The 26,564-nt window shown below is 36.1% G+C and overlaps 1 protein-coding gene across 1 annotated transcript; it reads right to left on the reverse strand.

Moving 5' to 3' along the window:
• Positions 1-760: 760 nt before the first annotated feature.
• On the reverse strand, positions 761-20,621 carry LOC102670475 (tubulin alpha chain-like). The gene is made up of 4 exons (XM_006573949.2): positions 20,551-20,621; positions 19,854-19,916; positions 995-1,260; positions 761-921 (listed from the first exon to the last, which is right to left on the reverse strand). The coding sequence occupies exons 1-4, from the start codon at positions 20,619-20,621 to the stop codon at positions 761-763; spliced, it is 561 nt and encodes a 186-aa protein (XP_006574012.2).
• Between the last annotated feature and the right edge of the window lie 5,943 nt (positions 20,622-26,564).

The raw sequence follows: 26,564 nt of genomic DNA on the forward strand, positions 1-26,564 counted from the left end.
CAAAGCCATAGCCTTTGGATTTGCCTCTCTAATTCTGCACAATTCAATGTAGCTAGTTGGACTTAGATAAAAACAGGGCAACCCAATGGCCTCTACAATAAGGATAAATTATTAAACAACTGGATCTTACATTAATTTTCAGTTGATGCAACACATCAAACATCTGATAGACGTCAAACACAGAGTAGCAAATTATCTTGTCCAATACTTTTTTGAGCTTATGATCAGTCTAAAAGACAGATCATTAAAATCAGTTTTATGTCAGGTTGGATCAAACAATATACCATAAGTCTCTAGTCAAAGTAACCTGATTTCCAAAAACATATTTTACTCCACAAGGATTCCCAAAATGGGGGGCAAGTGACAGGTACTACAATTTGATAAAAAGGGCAGGAGTAGGGATCAAAATATGAGTATTAGTAAATGTTTGTTCATGTTCACAGATAATCTGATGGTTATAGTCTCCACAACTCAAACAAGTTTTCAAACACAAATCTAGTGATGAATATTAGTAAATGTGAGTAAACATGACAATTGACACGAGAATGAGAGAAAATTATACCAATCAACAAATTAGACAGTCCTGTTAGTCTTGATGGTGGCAACAACAGTGTTGACATCCTTAGGGACAACATCACCACGGTACATCAAGCAGCCAACCATGTACTTGTCGTGCCTTGGATCACACTTGGCCATCATGCTAGTAGGCTCGAACAGGACATTGGTGATCTTCGGCACCGACAACTGCTCGTGGTAGAACTTAGCGGCAGAGAACCATAGCATAGGATGAAAGCATGAAGTGGATCCTAGGGTACTTGCCACCGTCGACGGTGTTGAAGATGAGGAAGCCTTGTAGGCCGGTGCAATTATCGACGAGCTTGCAGATGCGATCCAAGCACAGATCTATGATCTCTTTGCCAACTAAAATAGGGGAAAATAAAAATTAGGTTAGAGAAATTGAAATTGAAATTGAGGGAGGGAGGGAGGAATGAACCGGTGTAGTGGTCGCTGGCGAAGTTGTTGGCGGCGTCTTCCTTACCAGAGATGAGTTGTTCGGGGTGGAAGAGTTGACAGTAGGTGTCGTAGCAGACCTCATCGATGACGATGGGTTCAAGGTCGACAAAGAAAGCATGGGGGACGTGCTTGCCAAATCTAGTTTCGCTGAAGGTGTTGAAGGCGTTGTAGGCTACATTAAAGGTGGAGTCAGAAGGCATCATGCCGTCGGGCTCAATACCATGTTCTAGGCAGTAGAATTCCCACCTGGATCCACATGACGATCTAGAAAGCCTTCATGAGGACAAGCATGACAATGTTGGAAAGCCTCCCCGACGAGAAGCAAATGAAACAAAATGAGTGAGGTAGGGTATAATGCGACTGTGCGAGAGGGAAAAAGATTTAATCCGCTTCAAGAACGATGTTTATAAAACTTGTCTTTGAAAAATTGAACTCAACGACAGTGTGTTGAGCACGTCTTTGTAATACAAATACAAAGTCATTTTCGATACAAACGTCATTGAAATACACCTATTATTTACTAAAATGCCACCACGTCTAAAACAACATCATTTTTTGAAGCACCGTAGTTGAAGCCGCGTCGTAGAATAAGTTTTTTGTAGTAGTGTATGTTCACCATTTGAGTTGACTTGGACAAATTAATTTTAAGAGGAATCCTTGTTTATTGAGATTCAATTTATAGAATTTATTATCTTTTTCTCTATTACTTTTCTCAAAAAATTATATAAAAGCAATTCTCTATAGTTTTCTATATCGGATTGATATAATTTTTTCTTAATTTTAACAAAAAATTATAAAGTTTGTATAAAAATATGACATAAAATGTGTTTTAACCTTTTTCTTTTTCTCTGGTCTGGGTCCTATAGTTACCAAATATAACGTCGATCTTCTTTTTTTTCTCTAGTATCACAAAAGACAATAGATAGGAGTATGTTTTATGGTAAATTTGTAGATAAATTATTGTATAAGCTAGGAGGACTACATGTTTATAGATCCGTATCAATTTTTATATGAAACTAATAAAATACTCAGTTGATGTGATTTTTGACATTTCAATGAAAATAATTTTTTATTTGACACTTTATGAAGTGAAAAGAATATCAAGATTTATTTGGCACAACCCGAGTTAGTGATTTGATTGCAAAGGAAACTTCGATAACTAATTCATTGCCATGGACTGAAATTAACTTGGTATCCATCATTTATGTCTGTTTGTATTTTGCAGACAACAAGCTAGAAAAACTTATTTGCATACGTGGGACCTGGTTATTTTTATTGTGATATAACTCTATATATGACTGGTCCTTATTTTTATTGATAGAGGTTGAAGAGTTGAAAGTGAAAGGCTGGTCCTTTTTTATTGTGATATAACTCTATGACTTTTATAGGAAAAAAAGTCAATTTTAAATCTGATAGTCTTAGATTCCAAAAACACTTAAGGGATTTCGCTTTCTTTTGTTTAGCTTCTCATGTTTCTATGGAATTGGGAAACAGAATAGCTAATGAGCCTGGTCTTTTCTTATAGTGTAATCAATTAGTGAATGCATGACTGCAAATTTGTGATATTAGTAAGGCTGAATTTGAAAAGGTCTATCAGCGTCTTGGAGTTCTATTGGAAGCAAGGGTATGGCTTCTTCCCGTTTCCTTTTTCTGCTGACTGAGTTTAATTGTATGTATTGCATGCTTTGTACCTTCCAGGGGGATATTGTAAGATTTTTAATTTTAATTTTAATTTTAATTTTTTCATTTTATTGTTTCATATGAACAATATATGACTACTAACTATATTCATAGTTAGTAGTTTTTGGATTAAATTTTAGTCTTTTGACCAGATCTCCCATATTCTTTATAGTTTCTATCAAGTCTTTAGTCTGTTCTCAAACTAGCCTAAGAAAATTGAATAATTTTAGTTAAATGATATAATAAATTGTAACTAACCATGACCTTGGAAATTAAAGGATACCTGAAAGTGAAACTTAATTCCCTGACTCTCTCTAGCTATTTTTATTTTGAAAATGCTACTTAATTCAAGGAAGAGAGAAGCACATGAAGCCATATATGCAATGTGTTGCAACATAGAACAAGCCTGGGATAGGGTGAGACTTGTGAGAATGCATGGCCCTAAATTCTCAACTATTATAGTAACCGCCTCGCTGAAGGTAACAACAGCTATTTAATTTCAACCATTCATATTTTTAGTTTGACTATTTTTCTTTTTTTAAAAATAACCATATACATGTTTTTTTATATAACAGACAATAAAAAGCTAAGTACCAGTGCTTTCCTTCCCGTTGTAGAGGTCTTCTTCTAACTCAGAGTCAATATCATGGGGAAATGAGATTCAACTTTTCATGCAAGGTTAAAATCCAAGTTATTGAAGGCTTTGATGAAATGATGTTTGAAGTTCACAATATGTTAGCTTGAACTATTTTCCTTGTGCACTAGAACTAATATCGGTTACTCTTCTTTGATAAAATTGTTTACTCAAAAGTATAGACAAATTTTTATGCTTAAAAATTCAAACATTGTGTTCGAGTAGTACATTAAAGTTTGAAAGCATAGTTCACTCTTCAAATAAATGTAGTGTAGTTTGATGGTTTCATTCATGAGAAAAAAGAAAGAAGCTTTTGAAGCTGTGTTTTCTTGATTTTAATCCTGGTTAAGAAGCATTGGACTATGTGACCTACCATACTCTATTCTTTAATTTAAGATGTAGTTCAGAAAGAAGCTATTGGCCCGACAAATTATGCAAGTTTAATTAATTGTCTAATATATCTAATGCATCTATAATTAATTGGACTTGCCATACTCTCGTTAACTTGCATTTTCAATTTCATTCATACACCCTAATCTGTTTCGATATTTTATGTGATTAGTGTGTGTCCTACTATTGGTGGAAGTAATCCAGGATACACAATTATTTTGGATGTTTTCTAATGTTGAAAAACATGTATATGATGGCATGAGGAGTCTGTGTTATAATTTTTAATGTTGTTCATTAATCATAAAATGACTATTATAAGTTGATTAGGGAAATATCAATTCACTAATCACAAGGTGTTGCTTAGTTGGCTAACTGAGCCCTGTAGGATTTGAGGGATTGAGTTGCACCCTAAATTGGAAAACTACAATGGTGTAATGTTAGATACTCACATAGACACGTTTACACTCAAAATATTTTAATTTTCTTAAAAAATACATTCTAAGATCGTTCTCTAAAAAACCATCATAGAATGTCTATATTTTAAGACGGTTTAAAAAATTGTCTTAGAATTCTAAAATATATTTTAATTTTTTAATTTTAAAAAAATACATTCTAAGACGGATTTTTAGAGAACCGTCTTAGAATGTAAAAATTTTAAGATGATTTTTTTAAAAAAAAACCGTCTTAGAATGGTAAATAATTCTTTTTAAAAAGAATATATTCCAAGACAATGTTTTCAAAAATCTGTCTTAGAATCCTCAATTATATTTTTTTTTTTTATAAAAAATTACATTCTAAAACGATTATCATAAAAACCATCTTAGAAAGGTATTTTTCTACAACGATTTTTAGCTAAGAACCGTACTATCTTAGATGGATAGATTTTTCTAAGACAATTTTTTTATAAAACTGTCATAGAAAGTTTTTACTTTTTACGATGTTGGCTACGATGACGGTTAATAACCGTCATAGAAAATATCTTTTAACCTACATAGAAAAATGTTTTTCTAGTGGTGACTTACTTAAAAATTCATTTAACATGAATTTATAAATATAACATATTATGAAAAAATTAAATCTTTTATACTTTCTTGTCACATGTCATATTTTAATTTGAATAAATAGACATAAAATGAGAAAACAATTTCAACTCATTTATAAAAATAACAAAATAATATAAAACAATAATACACAACTATAAATAAGATTATGTTTTTTAATACTTTTATTCATGAGACCTAGGTCATCACACCTCTGGACTATGCCCAGGGTCGATCCTAACCTCCATGAAAGTTATGACGTTGACTTTTGCATTTGCATGATGTACCCTACCAATGGTGACACCCACATCAAATAGTGCACTTAATGCATGTGAAATTAGAAAACTACCCCTAATACAAAAACTAGTCTAGGTGCCCTAAAATATAATGGTTAAAAAATCCTACATTACTAGGGTACCCTCCCTACACTATGGAGCCCTAAATATAAAGCCCCAAAATAATGAAACCCTAATCTAATATGTACAAAGATAAGTGGGTTCATACTTAGCCCATGGGCCCAAAATCTACCCTAAGGCTCATGAGAACCCTAGGGCCTTCTCCTGCATCTCTAGCCCAATCTTCTTGGAGTCTCCTAGCCATGGCTCTAGTGACGGGTCCCCTCCTTGGGAGGATTGCATCGTCCCCTCCCTCTTGAAGAGGATTTGTCCTCAAATCTGTAGACCCCTCATCATGTGAATCAACTACACTTACAAAAGGAAACAAATCAGTAATGTTAAATGTGTTGCTAACTCCATACTCCTCTGGGAGCTCTAGCCTATAAGCATTATTGTCGATCCTCTACAAGACCTGAAAAAGGCCATCACCTCTAGGGCTAAGTTTGGACTTTTTCTTAGTAGGAAATATATCCTTCATAAGATGGAGCCAAACCCAATCCCTTTTATTAAGCACCAACTCCTTCGTTCCTCTATTGCCTTTAGCTGCATACACCTTTATTTGGTTCTCTATTTGGTTCCTAACCCTCTCATGTAATTTCCTCACAAACTCTGACCTAGATATCCCTTCTTTATGTATAAAAGAAGTGTCAAGTGGATGGGGAATTAGGTCCAAAGGTGTGAGAGGATTGAACCCATAGACAACCTCAAATGGTGATTGCCTGGTAGTTCTATGAACCCCCCAATTATAGGCAAATTCCACATGAGGAAGGTACTCATCCCAAGACTTGTGATTGCCTTTTAGGAAAGCCCTTAACAATTTGGATAAAGATCTATTCACTACCTCTGTCTGCCCATTAGTCCGTGGGTGACAAGTGGTGGAGAAAAAAAGCTTAGTTCCTAGCTTAGTCTATAAAGTTTTCCAAAATTGGCTAAGGAACTTAGCATCTCTATCAAACAAAATAGTCTTAGGCAAACCATGAAGCCTCACAACTTCTCTAAAAAAAAGTCTTGAGATGTGACTAGCATCATTTACCTTATGGCATGGTATGAAATGTGTCAACTTGCTAAACCTATCCACCACCACAAAGATAGAGTCTACACCCCTCTGGGTCCTAGGAAGCCCAAGGACAAACTCTGTACTTATATCTACCCAGGGTATAGATGGAATAGGTAAGGGTGTGTATAGCCCATGAGGCATCACCCTGGACTTGGCTAGTAAACAAGCCACACACCTAGTGCAATACCTATGGACATCTTTTTTCATATGGGGCCACAAGAATTTTTCCTTGAGGAAAATAAGAGTCTTATCAATTCCAAAATGCCCCTTTAGCCCACCCTCATGGCTCTCTTTGACCAATAACTTTCTAATGGATCCTTGGGGGTATACAAAGCCTTCCCTCCTTGAACAAATACCCTTTAGCAATGTAGAATCCATCTTGGGTCTTATGCCCACAGCTAGCATAAATTGGAGAGAAGTACTCATCAGAAACATACAATTCCCTTATGTTATCAAATCCTAAAATTTGAGCTCCAAGGGAAGAAAGCAACGTGTGTCTCCTAGAAAGAGCATCTGCAACCACATTGGTCTTTCCCTTTTTGTATTTGATAACATATGGAAATTGCTCTAGGAATTCTACCCATTTTGCATGCCTCTTGTTTAACTTGCATTGCCCTCTAATGTACTTATGTGATTCATGATCACTATGAATAACAAACTCCTTGGAAACAAGGTAATGTTCCCAAGTTTAGAGGGCTCTAACTAAGGCATAAAGCTACTTATCTTATGTGGGGTAGTTGAGAGTGGCACCATGAAGTTTCTCACTAAAGTAAGCAATAGGGTGCCCACCTTGCAACAACACAACTCCCACACCAACACCAAAGGCATCACACTCCAACTCAAAAGTTTTAGAAAAGTTATGGAGAGCTAGAACCAGTGCCTTGGTGAGCTTTTCTTTGAGCAAAGAAAAGGCTTGCTCTTGTCTCTCTCCCCATGTGAATGGCACATTCTTCTTCACCAACTCATTGAGTGGCAAAGCAAGTGTAGAGAAATTAGCAACAAACCTTCTATAGAAACTTGTCAACCCATGGAAGCTCCTAATATCTCTTAAATTTTTTGGGGTAGGCCACTCTTGGATGGCCTTGATTTTCTCAGGGTCTACATGGACCCCATTTTTGCTAACCAGAAAACCTAAGAAGACTACACTATTGACACAAAAGGTGCATTTATCTATATTAGCGAAGAGAGTGTGTTCCTAAGAACTAAAAGAACTTGCCTTAGATGTCCTAAGTGATCATCTAGGTCCCTACTATAGACTAAGATATCATTGAAATAAACAACTACATGTAGAAGTAAAGAATTTGACTTTGATGTTTTGATGATGCCATATGATCATGATGATTTGATGCCTTATAAAAATGTGCTTCTCAAGTTTAAATTCAAGACAAAAATTCAAGAATACAAGATACAACATCAAGAAGATCTCTAGTGTTTTAGGAAGGGAATTCCAAATTGAAACTGCAAAAGGGTTGGCCAAGAAATTTAAGCAAAAATGTCTTTTTCAAGAGATTTACTCTCTGGTAATCGATTACTAGAGGATGTAATTGATTACCAGTGGCCGCAATGACTTATAACAGCTATTAGAAATTTGAATTCAAACTTTATACTGTGTAATAGATTACACATGGATGGTAATCGATTACAAGCAGTTACTGAACGTTTTGATTCAAATTTTAAAGCCTGTAATCGATTACACAAGTCTTGTAATCGATTACCAGAGGAGATTTTCAGAAAATTATTTCCAAGGGTCACAACTTTTCAAATGGATTTTTACATGGCCATCAAAGATCTATTTATATGTGACTTGGAACACGAATTTGTATAGAGTTTTTAAGAACAAAAAAAGTCTTATCCTCTCAAAAAGCAAAATCATTTTATCCTCTTAAGAATTCCTTGGCCAATACACTTGCAATTCAATAAGGAATTAATTGAGTGCTCAAATTGTACAATCTATCTCTTTCAAGAGAGATTTCTTCTTCTCTTCTTTCTATTTCTCAAAAGGGATTAAGAGACCGAGGGTCTCTTGTTGTAAAGAAATCTGAACACAAAGGAAGGGTTGTCCTTGTGTGGTTCAGAACTTGTAAAGGGATTTTACAAGATAGTGGAACTCTCAAGCGGGTTGCTTGGGGACTGGACGTAGCCACAAGCGTGTGGCCGAACCAGTATAAATCTGAGTTTGCATTTTCTCTTCCCTTAAACTCCTTTATTGCTTATTGCTTATTATTTCTATTTAGTAAGATTAATTTGCATTATTATCTAGGAGTTCTTGTTTAAAAGGAATCTTGGGTTGCTGGGTTAAATTAAAAGTAGAATTTTTTAATTGGGGAATAGTCTGTGATATCTTAATTCAACCCCCCCTTCTTAAGATATCTGAGGCCACTTGTCCAACAAGTGGTATCAGAGCTTCATTCTTGTATAAAGTTTAGAAGCTTCAAGAATAATGGCCTCAGCAAACTTCTTATTCCCAGAAGGAAATTCAATAGATATGCCTCTTATTTTTAATGGAGAGGGTTACCACTACTGGAAAACCTGAATGCAAATTTTCATTGAGGCAATAGACTTAAACATTTGGGAAGCCATAGAAGTTAGACCTTATGTACCCACCTTGGTGGCTGGAAATACAACAATAGAGAAACCTAGAAAAGAGTGGTCTGAAGAAGAAAGAAGATTAGTGCAGTACAATTTAAAGGCTAAAAATATCATTACTTCTGCCCTAGGAATGGATGAATATTTTAGGGTGTCAAATTGTAAGAGTGCTAAGGATATAAGGGACACTCTACAAGTTACACATAAGGGAACAACTGATGTCAAAAGATCTAGGATAAATACTCTAGCACATGAGTATGAATTATTTAGGATGAAGACAAATGAAAGTATACAAGATATGCAGAAAAGATTTACACATATAGTTAATCATCTTGCATCTTTAGGAAGAACTTTTCAAAATGAGGATCTCATAAATAAAGTATTAAGATGTTTAAGTAGAGAATGGCAACCAAAGGTAACAGCCATCACAGAATCTAGAGATTTGTCTATTATGTCTCTTGCTACTCTATTTGGAAAATTACAGGAACATGAGATGGAGTTGCAAAGACTAAATCAACATGAAGAAAATGATAAAAAGAAGAAGGGAATTTCTCTTAAAGCCTCATCTTCAATCCAAGAGGAAAGTGACATAGAAGATTCAATTGACTTAGATGAAGATGAAGATCTTAGCCTCTTTGTCAAAAGATTCAACAAATTTATTAGAATGAGAGGAAATCAAAGAAGACAAAACTTCAAACCTAAAAGAAGAACTGAAGAGTCATCTCAAATCCCAAAATGCTTTGAGTGCAATCAACCCGGACATCTGAGGGCTGATTGTCCAATCTTTAAGAGAAAGATAGAGAAGTCTGAAAAGAAGACTATTGGAGATAAGAAGGCAAAGAAGGCCTATATCACATGGGATGACAATGACTTAGAAACGTCTGATGATTCTGAAAAAGAAATGGTTAATCTATGTCTAATGGGCAAAAATTATGAAAGCGACGAAGAGGTAACATCTTCTAACAAATCTATTTCTTTTGATGAGTTACAAGATGCATTTGCTGAATTACATAGTGAATCAATTAAACTAGCAAAACTTGTCTCTTCATCTAAGAAAACAATTTCAGAATTAGAGAAAGAAATTTCAAAATTTAACAAAGAAATAGATATTCTTAAAACTGAAGTTTCAATCTCTAAATCTAGTGATAAAGATTATGTTTCTACTATGACTAATGAAAAAGTAAATTCATGTAAATGTTGTAGCAAATATGTAGAAGAAATAAAAAATTTGAAAAACTCACTTGCAAAATTTTCAATTGGCAAGAATAATCTAGATGCCATATTAGGAAATCAAAGATGTATTTTTGATAAAGAAGGAATAGGATACAAACCAGAAAAACAACAAAAGTTTTACAAAAATTTCTTTTCTTTCTCACAAAAATACAATGGTAAAGAAAACCTAGGAAAATTTGATGCTAAGTAAGATGAAGGAATTTTCCTTAGTTATTCCTTGCATAGTAAAGCTTATAGAATATATAATAAAAGAACTATGACTATTGAAGAATCTATTCATGTTTCCTTTGATGAGTCTAATGCTATTTCTCCAAGAAAGGATATTTTAGATGATGTTACAGAATCTTTAGAACAAATGCACATTCATGGACAAGATTCTAAAGGAAGAAGTCAAATCAAATGATGAACTTCCAAAAGAATGGAAAGCTTCAAAAGATCATCCCCTTGACAACATTATTGGTGATATCTCAAAAGGGGTAACAACTAGACATTCTCTTAAATATTTATGCAATAATATGGCTTTTGTGTCTATGATTGAACCTAAAAATATAAATGAAGCCATAATAGATGATCATTGGATAGTAGCTATGCAAGAAGAACTAAATCAGTTTGAAAGAAACAATGTGTGGGAATTAGTAAAGAAACCTGAAAACTACCCTATCATAGGAACAAAATAGGTATTTAGGAATAAGTTAGATGAACATGGCATAATCATTAGGAATAAGGCTAGATTAGTTGCAAAAGGATACAATCAAGAAGAAGGTATAGATTATGAAGAAACATATGCTCCAGTTGCTAGATTAGAAGCCATTAGAATGCTTTTAGCCTATGTATAATGAATTTTAAGCTTTATCAAATGGATGTTAAAAGTGTTTTTCTAAATGGCTTAATTGAAGAAGAAGTATATGTTGAACAACCTCCAGGTTTTGAAATATCAGATAAGCCAAATCATGTTTATAGATTGAAAAAGGCTCTATATGGTTTGAAACAAGCCCCTAGGGCATGGTATGAACGTCTAAGCAAATTTCTTTTAGAGAAAGATTTTTCTAGAGGAAAAGTGGATACCACACTATTCATAAAGAGAAAGTATGATGATATTCTGTTGGTTCAAATATATGTTGATGATATAATATTTGGATCCACTAATGATTAATTGTGCAAGAAGTTCTCTCTTGATATGCAAAGCGAATTTGAGATGTCAATGATGGGAGAACTAAATTACTTCCTGGGGTTACAAATCAAGCAAACTAAAGAAGTTATATTTGTCAACCAAGCAAAATACTGCAAAGAATTGATCAAAAGATTTGATATGGAAAGTGCAAGGCACATGGCTACACCTATGAGTACTGGCTGTTATTTAGATAAAGATGAATCCGGTTAGTCTATAGACATGAAGCAATATCGAGGTATGATCGGATCTCTTCTCTATTTATCTGCTAGTAGACCTGATATCATGTTTAGTGTATGCATGTGTGCTAGGTTCCAATCTAATCCCAAACAATCACATTTGAGTGCAGTAAAAAGGATCATAAGATACCTAGTAGGAACAATCAATTTAGGATTATGGTATCCTAAGAACTCAACTTGTAACTTAATAGGATACTCTGATTCTGACTTTGCCGGATCCAAAACTGATAGAAAGAGCACTAGTGGGACATGCCAATTTATTGGATCTGCTCTTGTATCATGGCATAGTAAGAAACAAAATAGTGTTGCTTTATCTACTGCTGAAGCGGAATATATTTCTACTGGCAGTTGTTGTGCCCAAATTTTATGGATGAAGCAACAACTATTTGACTATGGAATCCTTCTTGATCATATACCAATTAGGTGTGAAAATACCAGTGCAATAAATTTATCCAAAAATCCAGTTCAACATTCTAGAACTAGACATATAGAAATTAGGCACCATTTTCTAAGAGATCATGTTCTAAAGGGAGATTATGTGCTAGAGTTTGTTGATACAAAGGATCAACTTGCTGATATCTTCATAAAACCTCTCCCCAAAGAAAAATTCTTCTCTATTAGAAGGGAATTAGGCCTCTTAGATATTAGTGATTTGGATAAATAAGGATTGATTGATTGAATCATCTATTCTTAATGATTGATTGTTTATGTTAAATATATTACTTTGCTTGATTTTGCTTAAATTCTTGTTATTATGTTTGATTGATGCATTATTGTGTGTTTGATGTTTGAATGATTGAATTAAATACATATTAGTAGTGATGATTGATATTGTTAGATGTTTTTAGCATAGACATAGATAATTTTCAGAGGAACTAGCCTAGTTTGTGTTCTGGTAATCGATTACCATTAAGTGTAATCGATTACACAAGAACAAATAGCCTGTAATCGATTACTAAAAGGCTTACTACTCCTGTAATCGATTACATCACATTCTCTTCTATAAATACTCATGAAATCTAGTGGCGCTGTGCAGCCACACTCCTCCTTCGTGCCCCCACTTCCCAAAATTTTCAAATCTTCATATCTCCCTCAATTCTTAACCAAAACATGTCCCACAAAGCCCAATCTTCATCATTTTCACTCCTCTTTCAATAATTCCTTATTAGAAATAAAAGTGAACAAGTGATCACTAATTCCAAAACATAGGGGGAGTATGAAATGAGTGAACGTAATATTATATCTTGCATATACTCTGCTTGTATCTTGATTTCAGGAGTTTAAATTGTCATCATAAAAATGGGGGAGAATGTAGAAGCAAAGAATTTGACATTGATGTTTTGATGATGCCATATGATCGTGATGATTTGATGCCTTATGAAAATGTGCTTCTCAAGTTTAAATTCAAGACAAAAATTCAAGAATACAAGATACAACATCAAGAAGATCTCTAGTGTTTTAGGAAGGGAATTCCAAATTGAAACTACAAAAGGTTTGGCCAAGAAATTTAAGCAAAAATGTCTTTTTCAAGAGATTTACTCTCTGGTAATCGATTACCAGTGGCCAAAATGACTTATAACAACTATTAGAAATTTGAACTCAAACTTTATACTATGTAATCGATTACACATGGATGGTAATCGATTACCAGCAGTTACTGAATGTTTTGATTCAAATTTTAAAGACTATAATCGATTACACAAGTCTTGTAATCGATTACTAGAGGAGATTTTCAGAAAATTATTTCCAAGGGTCACAACTTTTCAAATGGATTTTTATATGGCCATCAAAGATCTATTTATATGTGACTTGGAACATGAATTTGTTTAGAGTTTTTCAGAACAAAAAAAGTCTTATCCTCTCAAAAAGCAAAATTATTTTATCCTCTTAAGAATTCATTGGCCAATACACTTGCAATTCAATAAGGAATTAATTGAGTGCTCAAATTGTACAATCTATCTCTTTCAAGAGAGATTTCTTCTTCTCTTCTTTCTATTTCTCAAAAGGGATTAAGAGACCGAAGGTCTCTTGTTGTAAAGAAATCTGAACACAAAGGAAGGGTTGTCCTTGTGTGGTTCAGAACTTGTAAAGGGATTTTACAAGATAGCGGAACTCTCAAGCCGGTTGCTTGGGGATTGGACGTAGACACAAGGGTGTGGCCGAACCAGTATAAATCTGAGTTTGCATTTTGTCTTCCCTTAAACTCATTTATTGCTTATTATTTCTATTTAGTAAGATTAATTTGCATTATTATCTAGGAGTTCTTGTTTAAAAGGAATTTTGGGTTGTTGGGTTAAATTAAAAGTAGAATTTTTTAATTGGGGAATAGTCTGTGATATCTTAATTCAACCCCCCCTTCTTAAGATATCTGAGGCCACTTGTCCAACACTACAAACCTACCTATAAACTCTCTTAGGACATAATTCATTAGCCTCATGAAGGTTCTTGTTGCATTAGTGAGCCCAAAAGGCATCATTAGCCACTCATACAACCCATACTTGGTCTTGAAAGCGGTTTTCCACTCATCACCGTCTCTCATCCTTATTTGGTGATAACCACTTTTAAGATCAATTTTGGAAAATATATTTTCACCATGAAACTCATCAAGCCTAGGAATGGGGTGCTTATACCTCACAGTTATGTTGTTGATGGCCCTACAATCTGTACATATCCTCAACTTACCATCCGTCTTTGGCACCAACAACACAGGCACAACACAAGGACTTAGGCTCTCTTGGACCCAGCCCTTCTCCAACAATTCCTTAACTTGGAATTCAATCTCCTTGGTCTCTTGAGGATTAGTCCTATAAGCTGGCCTATTAGGAAGGCTTGTTCCTGGGACTGAGTCTATTTGGTGTTCTATTCCCCTAAGAGGAGGTAACCCAGGGGGTATCTCTTTGGGAAATACATCACCAAATTCCTGTAAGAGTTCTTGGACCTTTAGGAGAATGGTCTCAAGTAGGGGAATTGTGGCAGTGCTAAGGGAAGTCTCCCTTGAAAGGAGAAGGTAGAAAGATTGCTTAAGAAGAAGAACTCTTTTAATATCTCCTTTTGTTGCAAAATGACTCTCATTTTTTACAACTTTCTTAGAGGAACACCTTTCCTTTTTTTCCTTCTCCTTGACTTTTGGAGCGAAGGCCTTACTATCTTTTTTTTTTTCTTTTGTTTTTCTAACTTGTCCTCATCTCTCTTGTCCTTTACTGTAAGTTGATCCTTAGCTACCTATGAAGGTGTTTGAGGATGAAACACAAATTTAGTGCCAAGATGGGTAAGGGTAATCTCATTAGTTAGGCCATTGTAAGTTATCTTCCTACCAAATTTCTATGACCTTCCTAAAAGAATATGCCCTGCCTCCATGTGAAATATATCACAATTAACTTCATCCTTATATGTCCCAATGGAGAAAGGTACCTTCACTTGTTGGTTAACAATCATTTCTTCTTGCTCATTGAGCCATTGAAGTTTATAAGGTTTTGGGTGGGGAATGATAGTGAGGTTGAACTTGGAAACTAATCTTGTGCTACAACAATTGCAACAAGATCCATTATCCACAATGAGAGAACAAGTTTTATCTAAAATTTTGCATCTTGTATGAAAGATGTTCTCTCTTTGGGATTGAGATAGATCACAAGATTGACCTCCAAGGAGCCTTCTAACCATTAGGAGGTCACCTTCTTCATGTGGGTAGACTTTCTCACTAGACTCTTTACCCCTTACTTCATCTTCACTTTCACCAGAGGAAGGGGAAGAAGCAGTCTCTTCTTGACTAGTATAAATGTCTTGACTACTTTTCTTTGTTTTTCTAACTTGTCCCCTTAGGTGTAGAAGCAAGCTTCATGATGATGAATCAAGTTGATTCAAGTAGTTTTGATGATGACAAAAGCCCAAGAGAATGATTTCAAGATTGAGTCAACAAGTTCAAGATCAAGATTAATTTCAAGTTTAATGAGAAGAAATCAAGAAGATTCAAGATTCAAGAGATGTTTGATTTCAAGAATCAAGAGAAGATGAATTCAAGATTCAAGAGAAGAAATCAAGAAGACTTCACAAGGGAAGTATTGAAAAGATTTTTCAAAAAACAAACATAGCACAATTTTGTTTTTCAAAAGAGTTTTTCTCAAAATTTTCTAAGTTACCAGAGTTTTTACTCTCTCGTAATCGATTACCAATTACCTGTAATCGATTACCAGTGTCAAAGTTTGATTTCGAAAGCTTTTAACTGAATTTGCAACGTTCCAATTGTTTTTTAAATGGTGTAATCGATTACCAGTGCATCTGAACGTTGAAATTCAAATTAAATTGTGAAGAGTCATATCTTTTCATAAAATGCTTTGTGTAATCGATTACATGGTTTTGGTAATCGATTACCAGTTACACGTTTTGAATAGAAAGTCAAGAGATATAACTCTTCCAATGGTTTTCAGTTTTTTCTCAAGGTTATAACTCTTCCAATGGTTTTCTTGACCAGACATGAAGAGTCTATAAAAGCAAGACCTTGACTTGCATTTCAAAGAGACTTACAACTCTTACAACTTTTTGAACATCTCTTTGAACTTCTTCTTCATCTTCTTCCTTTGCCAAAAGCTTTCTGAGTTTTCTGGTTTCCAAACCTTGTTCTTTCACAGAAAACAAAAGTGTGTTATATCTTTTCATTCTCTTCTCCCTTTGCCAAAAAGAATTTGACAAGGATTAACCTCCTGAATTCTTTTTGTGTCTCTCTTCTCCCTTTTCCAAAAGAACAAAGGACTAACCGCCTGAATTCTTTTGTGTCTCCCTTCTCCCTTTTCAAAGAATTCAAAAAGACATAGTCTGAGAATTCTTTTGATTCTTCCTTTTCCCTTAAACAAAAGATTTCAAAGGACTAACCACCTGAGATATCTTTTGTTTCCCCTTCACAAAGATTCAAAGGACTAACCGCTTGAGAACTTTGTCTTAACACATTGGAGGGTACATCCTTTGTGGTACAAGTAGAGGGTACATCTCTTGTGGATCAGTTCAAGTGGAGGGTACATCCACGTGGTTGTTCAAAGACAACAAGGGATGGCACATCCCTTGTGGATCTTTGCTGGTAAAGGTTTTTACAAGGTTGAAAAGAAATCTCAAGGACCGCAGGTTGCTTGGGGACTGGATGTAGGCACGGGTTGTTGCCGAACCAGTATAAAATTTTTGTGTTTGTCTTCTTCTTCCCTACACTCTTTAATTTCCACTGTGCACTTTAATTATTGCTTTTACTTTTGGTTAAGTTTCTGTTTTTGTTCTTTACTTTCTTAACATTATAGTAAAAGCCTAATTGAATCTAGTAACATTAAGAAGGATAGATTTTTAATTAGTAAAGGTTCATTAATAATTAATTCAACCCCCCTTCTTAATTATTCTGAGGCCACTTGATCCAACATTAGGGGTGGATTTCTCTATGGTCTTACCCTTATCTTCCTTGGGTTTTGAAGGTGCAGCCCCCAAAATTCCTTGGGTTTTGAAGGTGCAGCCCCCAAAATTCCTTGGGCTTGGTCCTTCCTTGGATAAGAGTGAAAGCCACAAGATTTGGAAGAAGGCTTTCTTTTAAGTTGTTGCTCCACTCTTATATAAAGTTAGACTAGCTCATCTAGGTCCCTATATGGAAGGAGTTCAACCTTGTCCTTCACTTCCATATTAAGCCCACTAAGAAACCTAGCTATGCTTGTTCTTTCCTCCTCCCTAAGTCCAACTCTTAAAAGAAGTAGTTCCATTTGTTGTCTATTTTCTTCAACACTCATACTCCCTTGTCTAAGCCTTTGGAGCTTGTCCATAACCTCTCTTTCAAAGTAGTAGGGAATGCACCTCTTCCTAGGTAGGCCTCAACATTATCTTTTCCATGGAAATATGGGAGGCTAATGTTAACCCCTTGTTCTGGACGTGAATTTTGATGTTAATCTTTACCACCTTTTCTTGCTCATTTCTTTTTCATTTTTGTTCATTCTTTTTCCATTGCTTTCGTACAAATGCCTATTTTATCTAGTTAAAATTTCAGCTCAAAACTTAAAGTATGCAAGCCATGGTGGAGTTAAGAAGACAGCGTGCCAAAACTGACAGCAACCAGAATTTCAACCTTGAAATCAATAGTAGTGTTTATGTTGCTTAAGGCTTGGATAGTAACAATTTATGTTTGCTTATGCTCAATTCTCTTGAATAAAACAATTCAAGAGAGCTTAAGACTTATTTTGATTCACAAATCCATCCATAACTCAGCACCACAACTCAATTTCTTCATAGGCATCATATAGGAAACTTAGAAAACAAAAAAAAAAGTTCAACAACAAGACTACTTCTAGGAATTGATTTATAACATGTTATAAACTAAATAACATGCATGAATTAGGCTCAAAATTCAAATGATAGGCTAAAAATTGCAAGAATACATGAACAAATGTATCTAAAATTCAATCAACAAAATCAAAATTGAACACAAACTTAGAACATAATGTGACAATTATTATGACTAAACATGACTCTAAGACAACATGAATGAAGTGATTTACACTTAGATTTTTGTGTTTTCTTTTCTAATCAATATTTTGCAAGAAAATTGAGATCTAAAGGTTTAGCACAAGAATATTATGACTAAAAAATGATAGAACCTAAAACCAACACAAAAACATGATTCAAAAGTATATCTATAAAATTTGAACCATAGAAATGCAAGAACAAGTGTAGATCTAAGATTTAATCGGTTTATTTTCTTGAATCTACTCTAAACAGAACCAAACCACAAGACAATGGAGGAGATACATGGAGAAGAAGATGAATAACAAGTAATTAAAGTGAATTGACCAAACAAAAAGATAGATGAAGCAAAAGAACATCACCTAGATGAAGATGCTTTTGATACCACATGATGTAGCTCCATGTGGAGCTTATAGGCCTTGGATCTTCTTCATCAATGGAGTCCTTTTCTACTTGAAGATCAATGGTAGTGTAAGAGAGAAGGAGGAAAGGTGATTGGAGACACCACTTCAAGGAGAAGATGAGTCAAGAAGAAGCTTACCACCATAGGAAGCTATGGTAAGAGCTTGAAGGTAAGAGAAAATGAGTGGAAAGAGAGGGAGATAAGAAGCACAAAACTTTATACGTCAAATGAGGTCTAAATTTGAAATTTAATTCTCAAAATGATCAAAGTTGAAAAAATTCACATATAAGGCCTATATTTATAGCCTAAGTGTCACACAAAATTGCAGAGAAATTTGAATTTCTATTCAAATTTCACTTGAATTTGTGAAGCCAAATTTGGAACCAAAATTTCACTAATTATGATTAGTGAATTTTACCTATGGTTCAGACCACTAATCTAAGATCAAGTCCAAGATTCTCCACTAAGTGTGCTTAGGTGTCATGAGGCATGTAAAGCATGAAGGACATGCACTAAGTGTGACTATATGATGTGGCAATGAGGTGTAGCAAGCAAATGTTCACCTCCCCCTTAGGATGGTCCAAAATTTATTTGGATTGGGATTCTCCCAACACACACACACACACATCAAATAGTGCACTTAATGCATGTGAAATTACAAAACTACCCCTAATACAAAAACTAGTCAAGGTGCCCAAAAATACAAGGGTTGAAAAATCCTACATTACTAGGGTATGCTCCCTACACTATGGATCCCTAAATACAAGGCCCAAAAATAATGAAACCCTAATCTAATATGTACAAAGATAAGTGGGCTCATACTTAGCCCATGGGCCCAAAATCTACCCTAAGGCTCATGAGAACCCTAGGGCCTTCTCCTGCATCTCTGGCCTAATCTGCTTGGAGTCTCCTAGCCATGGCTCTAGTGATGGGTCCCCTTTTTGGGATGATTGCATCAGTGGCTCTGGAATATACTAAGGAGAGTCCTTCTTGACATAAGGTGGCCCTGGCACGTGCTGAGGAGAGCTATCCCTGGCCTAAGGTGGCCCTTTGTAGGTGTGTTTAACATGGGTGGTGAGAAAGATGAGGCTAGTGAAGTTGGAGAATATGAGATCTCTATAATCTTTGCGGGTGTTGCCATCTGATCCTAAAATAAAAATGCAAAGGGTGAGTCTTTTTGCTTTGTCAACCAAAACACAAAAAGATCTAAACACAAGTCAAAACACACAAGATTGACAAACATTGTGTTGTGGTTATCTATCGAATCTCACACACATCTTAAGGTGTCACCTTTTCACTAACTCAACATCTACATCACACTAGCCAGCTGTCACTAGAACTTTTAAAACTCAGTGGTCTTGCAACATTTTAGTTCAAATGACTACCAAGAGTACACCTTCCCCATGGTATAATGGCAAGCACTCATTGGCTGACTATGCCTCACATTTTTCAGGATTGCTAAATCAGCTTAGTGGAAAATGTGACCACAAACTTAGCACCATATCCTCAAGAAACAACAAGTCAATAAACATACCCCAGGTACCACACCGTGAGGTCATCCCAAACTTTGAGAATTGACTCCTCAACTGTGGCTTCCCTAAATAATGAATGGTTTAATAGTAATAAATTAAATAGCAGAAACCATGTTAATTTTTTTTCTCTCTTTTTTTTCGCACTGTTATTCATTTCACGGTAATTAATTTCAGAAGGAAAATTATCACTATAGAGTCCTGAATGGTCAGTTCACAACTCTATTCGGATTCATTTCTTTCTAGTCACTCATAACCTCCAAACTATTTTTCTCTTTCAAAAATATACCAGCCATCATTTTAGGTCGTCACGTGAGAAATAATAAGGTGCGGTCAGTAAACTCTTTTCAATTAAAATTCGTTAACATTTCTTTTTCAAATAACAAGATAAAACATAATTGTTTCCATAATCAAAAACTGCTCAAAATATGGGAGTTTGCAAAATAGTACAGTGACATCTAGAGCAAAGGTAACAACTGTGATGGCTTCAGCCACAATATATACAGTCATCAAAATTTCTATACAAGAGGTCTACCCACCCAAAAATCAAAAGAGTAAACCTAGCAGTCTGAACTAGATACACCCACCCACAAAAAGTATGTACGCCTAATCTAAGGAGCCGTCTGCTATGATGAAGAGTCGTCACTAATCGTTGTCTTTCCAGGGCCACTCTCCTCTGTAGAGTCTGCCTCAGATGCTGACATATTATCCTCTAGAGAATCAACATCAGGGAGTGGGTCTTCATCATCCTCAAGTAAGTCAAGGGCGTCCATAGCAGGTTCAGGAGGTAACTCCTCTGGGTCCTCTTCAAGATCCTCTTCAGAGGATGACACCTCTATCACTTGAACCGGCTCAACTAGTTTTTATGGAGTAGGTGTAGGTAGTATCCACTCCACAGGCTGCTGAAGTGTGCGTGCGGGTTCCTCCAGATGCATTAATGAAGTAGCAGTGAGTCGAATTGTGCCACGGAATTGGCACCTCTCATTGCCTTCGAGGGTCTCCCAAACACCCTCTAGGCACTCCATCACAACGCGATCATGGATCAACTACGTTGCCATCGCGATCTACAAGAGATAAAAGAAAGAGGGTTGACTCTTTAACAAGAAATCTAACTACACAAGTAACCATACAATGCATCCCATAACGGCTACGTATAGTCAAAATGTCTTTTTCAAGGGATTTCCTCTCTGGTAATCGATTACCAGTGCCCAAAAACGAATTACACAGCCTTTGCACATTGAAATCTAAAAGTTACACTGTGTAATCGATTACACATAGATGGTAATCGATTACCAGTAGCAAGTAACACTATGTAATCGATTACACATAACTGGTAATCAATTACCAGTGCCCTATCACACTGTGTAATCGATTACACACAATTGGTAATCGATTACCAGAAGCTACTTAACATCCTGTCACAATTTTTAAACCCTGTAATTGATTACCCATGAATAGTAATTGATTACCAGAGGGTATTTTTCAGATAACACCCAAGATAAATAGTTGGCCAGCCGCCACACAAGCCTCCTTGCTTCGTGGACTTTGTTCTTTTATTGGTTGACTGCAAGAAGCTCGCCTGTTTAGGTACGTTACAGGTTCTCACTGGCTGACTATGCCCGGGTTGGGTCGAGATTAGCCAAGCTTGGTTTTGGGCAATAGCACCCCACCTGACGTCCCCAAGGTCTCCTGACCCCCGCGACATATCTCCAGGTACCACTCTGTGGTCAACAAATAAAAGTAGGAAGACTGACTCTTCCACGCTTTCTCACATCAAGCTTATTGGATTATGGGGAGCCCGTCATATGTGGTACTAGGTGGCGATCAGGCGATGGCGCAAATCAACTATCCCATTTCCACAAGCTAGGCATAAGCACACCATCCCCAGTTGCCCACCTTTAAATTTTAGCTCATGTGCACGTACGTAGCCTTCTCCTCGTTCCTCTCAGCACCGGGTCCCCATCAACCCCTCCAAGCTTTCACAAAATAAAAAAAATTCAATTCCATTTGTCATGAACCTACCTTACACAATGAAAAACAGAGTGGAGGCAGAATCTTTGCACAAGATTCATTCAAATTCCACAGAGTTTTTCCTACCCTCATACCTCAACAAAATCCTCTTTGTTCCAATTCGTTAACCATTGGATCGCCTTGAAAATTTTACTGGAGGTTCCTGATATAGAAATCTAAATTTTAACCGTTGGGATCTGCTAGACAATGCCTAGAACACGAGATGTACTACCTTTCCCGTGACTAGCACTGGAAAGATAATAGTCTTTGCATCAATCTCTGATTTTTAGAATGAAATGTATGAATGTGGACATGATGAAGGCCATGATTGTATATACAAGATAATTAGCCAAAAAGCTTACCTTGAATTATAATTGTATCCTTTGCACCCTTTGTGAGATGAATGATATTTTCAAAACTAAACCCTGAACTTGAATGAATATCTCCAGATATCTTGCTTAGATTCTAGGAGAGCATATGGTTCAAGGCAATTTGCCCCAAATTTGGGGGAGTTAACTGGGATGTAAAGTAAAAGGTAACGCACATCAGCACACACAACAAATAAGTTGTGTTACAAAAAAAAAAGAAGAAAGCAATCAAAGGAAGTGTGTGCTGTTGTAATAAGGTCGAATACAAGTTAAAGTGAAAGGCTAGTGAGTAAGCTAATTGCATTGAAAAGACTACTTGGATAAGTCTAGGATTTGTGCTCTCTTAGAATCTAAGCCTTTGAATCCTAGAAAAACCAATTATTTTTGTAGCCAAGCCTCACTACAAGCCTGTGAAAGTCCTTCTAATTCTATTTATGCATTTTTGACTTTAAGGCATGAGATGAAGTACAAAGATTGAACCTCTTACTAGTTTTTATTGATGAATAGCTTAAACACTTGTGCTTGAGTGAAACAGTAGCCGTGAGACTGTGGTTTAAGCTACTTTCCTTGATATCTGTCTTATGCCTAACTTCAATTAATTGTGGACATACATCATGTTCTTCTATTTGAATAACTGCATGCTTTGTGAAAGACAAGTGATGAGGGCATTTTGCTTCATTTTTTTATCATGCAATAAATAGTTTTTGTAGCATACACCTTTGTAAATAGTCACTGTATATTCTTGTCACTTGGGGACCAGTAAGTTGTTCTTTATTTGCTTGAGGACAAGCAAAACTGTAAATTTGGGGGAGTGGTTAGTCGATGAATACGACTAACTTTTGTGTAAGAAATCCGTGAAAATTGTATCTAACTCCTCCCATTTATGTTTATTTTGTAGTTTTGTGATTAATTTTTGTTAAATATAGGTAATAAGTTCTTAGTACTCCCATTTTGTGTATTTAATAATCATTTCCTTTCAATTTTAGGTTAATTAGGCAAATTTGTGAAGTGCTGATTTTTAGCTTCTCACTAAGCCAATCTGCCGGCTTAGCGAGCCATCCGCTGAGCGTACCACTCTTGCGGCAGAGCGCACCACTCCTGCGGCTAAGCGTGAGGAAAGATCTGGAAAAAGGATGAGCTGGACACACGTGCTAAGTGAGGGCTCATCCCGCTAAGCGCACCGCTTGCATGCATCCGCTAAGCGAGAAGACGCGTGCTAAGCTGAAATTCACTTATCCGTGCTAAGCGAGGCAGAGTTGTGCTAAGCGTGCAAGCACTAACAAGGCCACCTATTTAATCCCAAAATCAGAAATGGAGATAGGAGTTTGGGCATTTTCTCAAAGCTTCTGCATGTTTAGAGATTTCTAGAGGGAGAAAAGTCCAAGTTCCAGAGAGTTTTGAGAGCTTTTGTTGTGCGAAGACTGGCAGAGAACTAAGCTTGAAGAGGAAGCCATCCTAAGAGCATGAGATGAGTCTGTGAGTGATTGTGAGGTTCTAGAGGTGGAGGAGACATCCCCATTACTTGTATTTCTTCAATCCTTCATTTTTCTCTTTTCTTTGTTGTAAAGGAAGCTTCCCAGATATAGAGAGCTAAATCCTCTATTGGTTCTTCCTTGTAGGTACTTGATGTAAATACCTTTATATCAAATTAATGATGTTTTATGTGTTCTCTGTGCTATCAGTATGTCATTTTAGTATGCTTTTACCTTGATCACATAGATGCATGCTTTGTTAGGATCATTCAACAGTGGGAACTGGTCTGATTCTTAGAACTTGATAGGACAGGGCTAGTTTATCGTATTATCATGAGGGATTGGGGTATGATAACCTAGTTGTTTGTATGTTTGTCTTAATGCGGTTCTGGTCAAGTTTAGTCCAACAAGAGGGATATGAGGATGATGCTTTTTCATGATTAGGCTAGACTATCATGAGGGATCGGGGTTTAGAATTTCAGGAGACACCATAGAACACATGAGCATTGTTAAGTAGAGAATATCCTTATAACATTAGGCACCTAATAGGAAGACCAACACGTTGTCTACTTGTCTTTACACATCATTACTCACGTAATTTTCCCTTTTAATAGTTAGTTTACATACCTATTCATAATCCACACATATCTTTTCATACAAGACACCTATTCACTGAATATAGCTTTACCAAGTAACACAAGTTCCCCGAGAGTTCGATACTCGGTTCTTACTGTTTTATACTACTTGCACGATCCGGTGCACTTGCCGGGTTCGATCACTGGCTTCCTCTGATGGCGCCACTTGTTGAGTAAAGCAGTTATGGACATAGTTGATAAAAGGCTTTAAATACACGGTGGCTAATTAGACTATGGTTTTTTTTTTAGGTTATCATTTACTACTTGTAATTCGCGTTGCTGTGGAAGCTCTTTGATTATAACAACTCCAGGTACGTACATATGGACTAGTATGTATATTATTATTGTCACAGACTACTCTTTTGACTTTTGTCTCAGTATATACTTGTGTTTGATTTAAAATTTTATATGGTATAATGGTCAAATATCCAATTACAACACAACAGATCGGGAATAACCATAATCAAACAAGAAAGCAATGGCTGCCGAGTTAGGGCAACAAATGGTGGAGCTATCCACCCTCGTCACATGCGCTGCTAATGATAAGTCCGCTGGTATGTTAGCGGCGCTAACAAATTAGAGGACTTATCATTAGCGGCACATGTGACGAGGGTGGATAGTTCCACCGTCTGTTGCCCTAACTCCGCAACCATAGCTTTCTTTTTGGGTTAGGGTTCTTCCCGATCTGTTGTGTTGAGTTATATCTCACTATATTTAATTTGTATGTCATTAATGTGCTTTGCATTAGATTCAACTTTTGTTCATAATGAGTGAACCTTAGATTCCCGTTTGAGATTGATTACAATGATTCTTGCATAAAGTTTGCATTAATCATTGTATTGAATCTTGAATTGTCTATTTGGACAGTTTGGGGAGACTCACATTTTTATGGTACATTTGTGTGTTAAGGTTAACATTATTTTTTTTAATTTGATGAAATTACGGTGCAATGCATTTCTAGTTGTTCTCTGAGTGCATACTTGATTATCGGCGAATTAATGTCACTGATTTCATGTCGTGTACTTGGAGACCAATGTGAAATGCTGCCGAAATTTCATCAAATTTAACAAAATAAGATTAACCTTGACGCATGAATCTACCATAAAAATGTGTCTTCCTGAATGGGATAGGGCTACACCTTAAATGAAAAAGTGAGATATCATGCATAAAATGAGTTTCAGAGTATGAAGGAGTTATTTTTTAGATGGATCGAAGGTTGATGAATGAAATTCGTTTGAGCTCTACGTAGGAGGAAGGCGTGGAACAATTCTTACAATTTGCTTCAGAAAGAAGTCGGCCAGATGAAAACAGGAAGTCTTTTTGTCCGTGCATAAATTGTTTGAACGGGAGACAGTAAAAAGTCTACGGCATATGGGACCATCTATTGTATGATGGAATTAAGAGGAATTATACGACATGGATATGGCATGGTGAAATGACAGACATGCAGAGTGGGCCCCAATATGATCTGTTTGATGTAGAAATGGGAGATTACTTGGAGGATATGATTCGTGACCTTGGACAAGAGTCTTTTCAGCAAGCACATGCCCCTATGTATGATACATTACAAAGTGATTCAAAGAATCCTTTATATCCGGGGTGCAACAATTCATTGACGTTGTTGTCGGTGGTGTTAAGTCTGGTTAATGTGAAGGCCAGATATGGGTGGAGTGACAAAAGCTTTAGTTCACTGCTTCAAGTAGTGCACGATATGCTTCCATAGGAAAATACGTTGCCTAAAAGTTACTATCAGGCCAAGAAGATACTATGTCCGATGGGCATGGAGTATCAGAAGATTCATGCTAGCCCCAATGATTGCATACTGTACAAACATGAATTTGAAGAAATGTCCAAATGCCCTAGGTGTGGGGTATCACGGTACAAAGTCAAGGATGATGAGGAGGGTAGTAGTGATGAAAACTCAAAGAAGGGCCCCTAGCAAAGGTGTTGTGGTATCTGCCAATCGTTCCAAGGTTTAAGCATCTTTTTGCTAATGGATATTATGCAAAAGACCTTACATGGCATGCAAATGGCAGAAATTGTGATGGAATGGTCCGTCATTCGGCTGATTGCTCCCAGTGGAAGAAGATAGATCGTTTATTTCCAGATTTCGACAAAGAGGCAAGAAATCTTCGGCTTGGACTAGCCAGTGATGGAATGAATCCATATGGCAAAGTAAGCACTCAACATAGTTCATGGCCAGTTCTACTAGTAATTTACAATTTGCCTCC

Source organism: Glycine max, chromosome 1 (genome assembly GCF_000004515.6).
Source record: "Glycine max cultivar Williams 82 chromosome 1, Glycine_max_v4.0, whole genome shotgun sequence".
NCBI classification, from domain to species: Eukaryota; Viridiplantae; Streptophyta; class Magnoliopsida; order Fabales; family Fabaceae; genus Glycine; species Glycine max.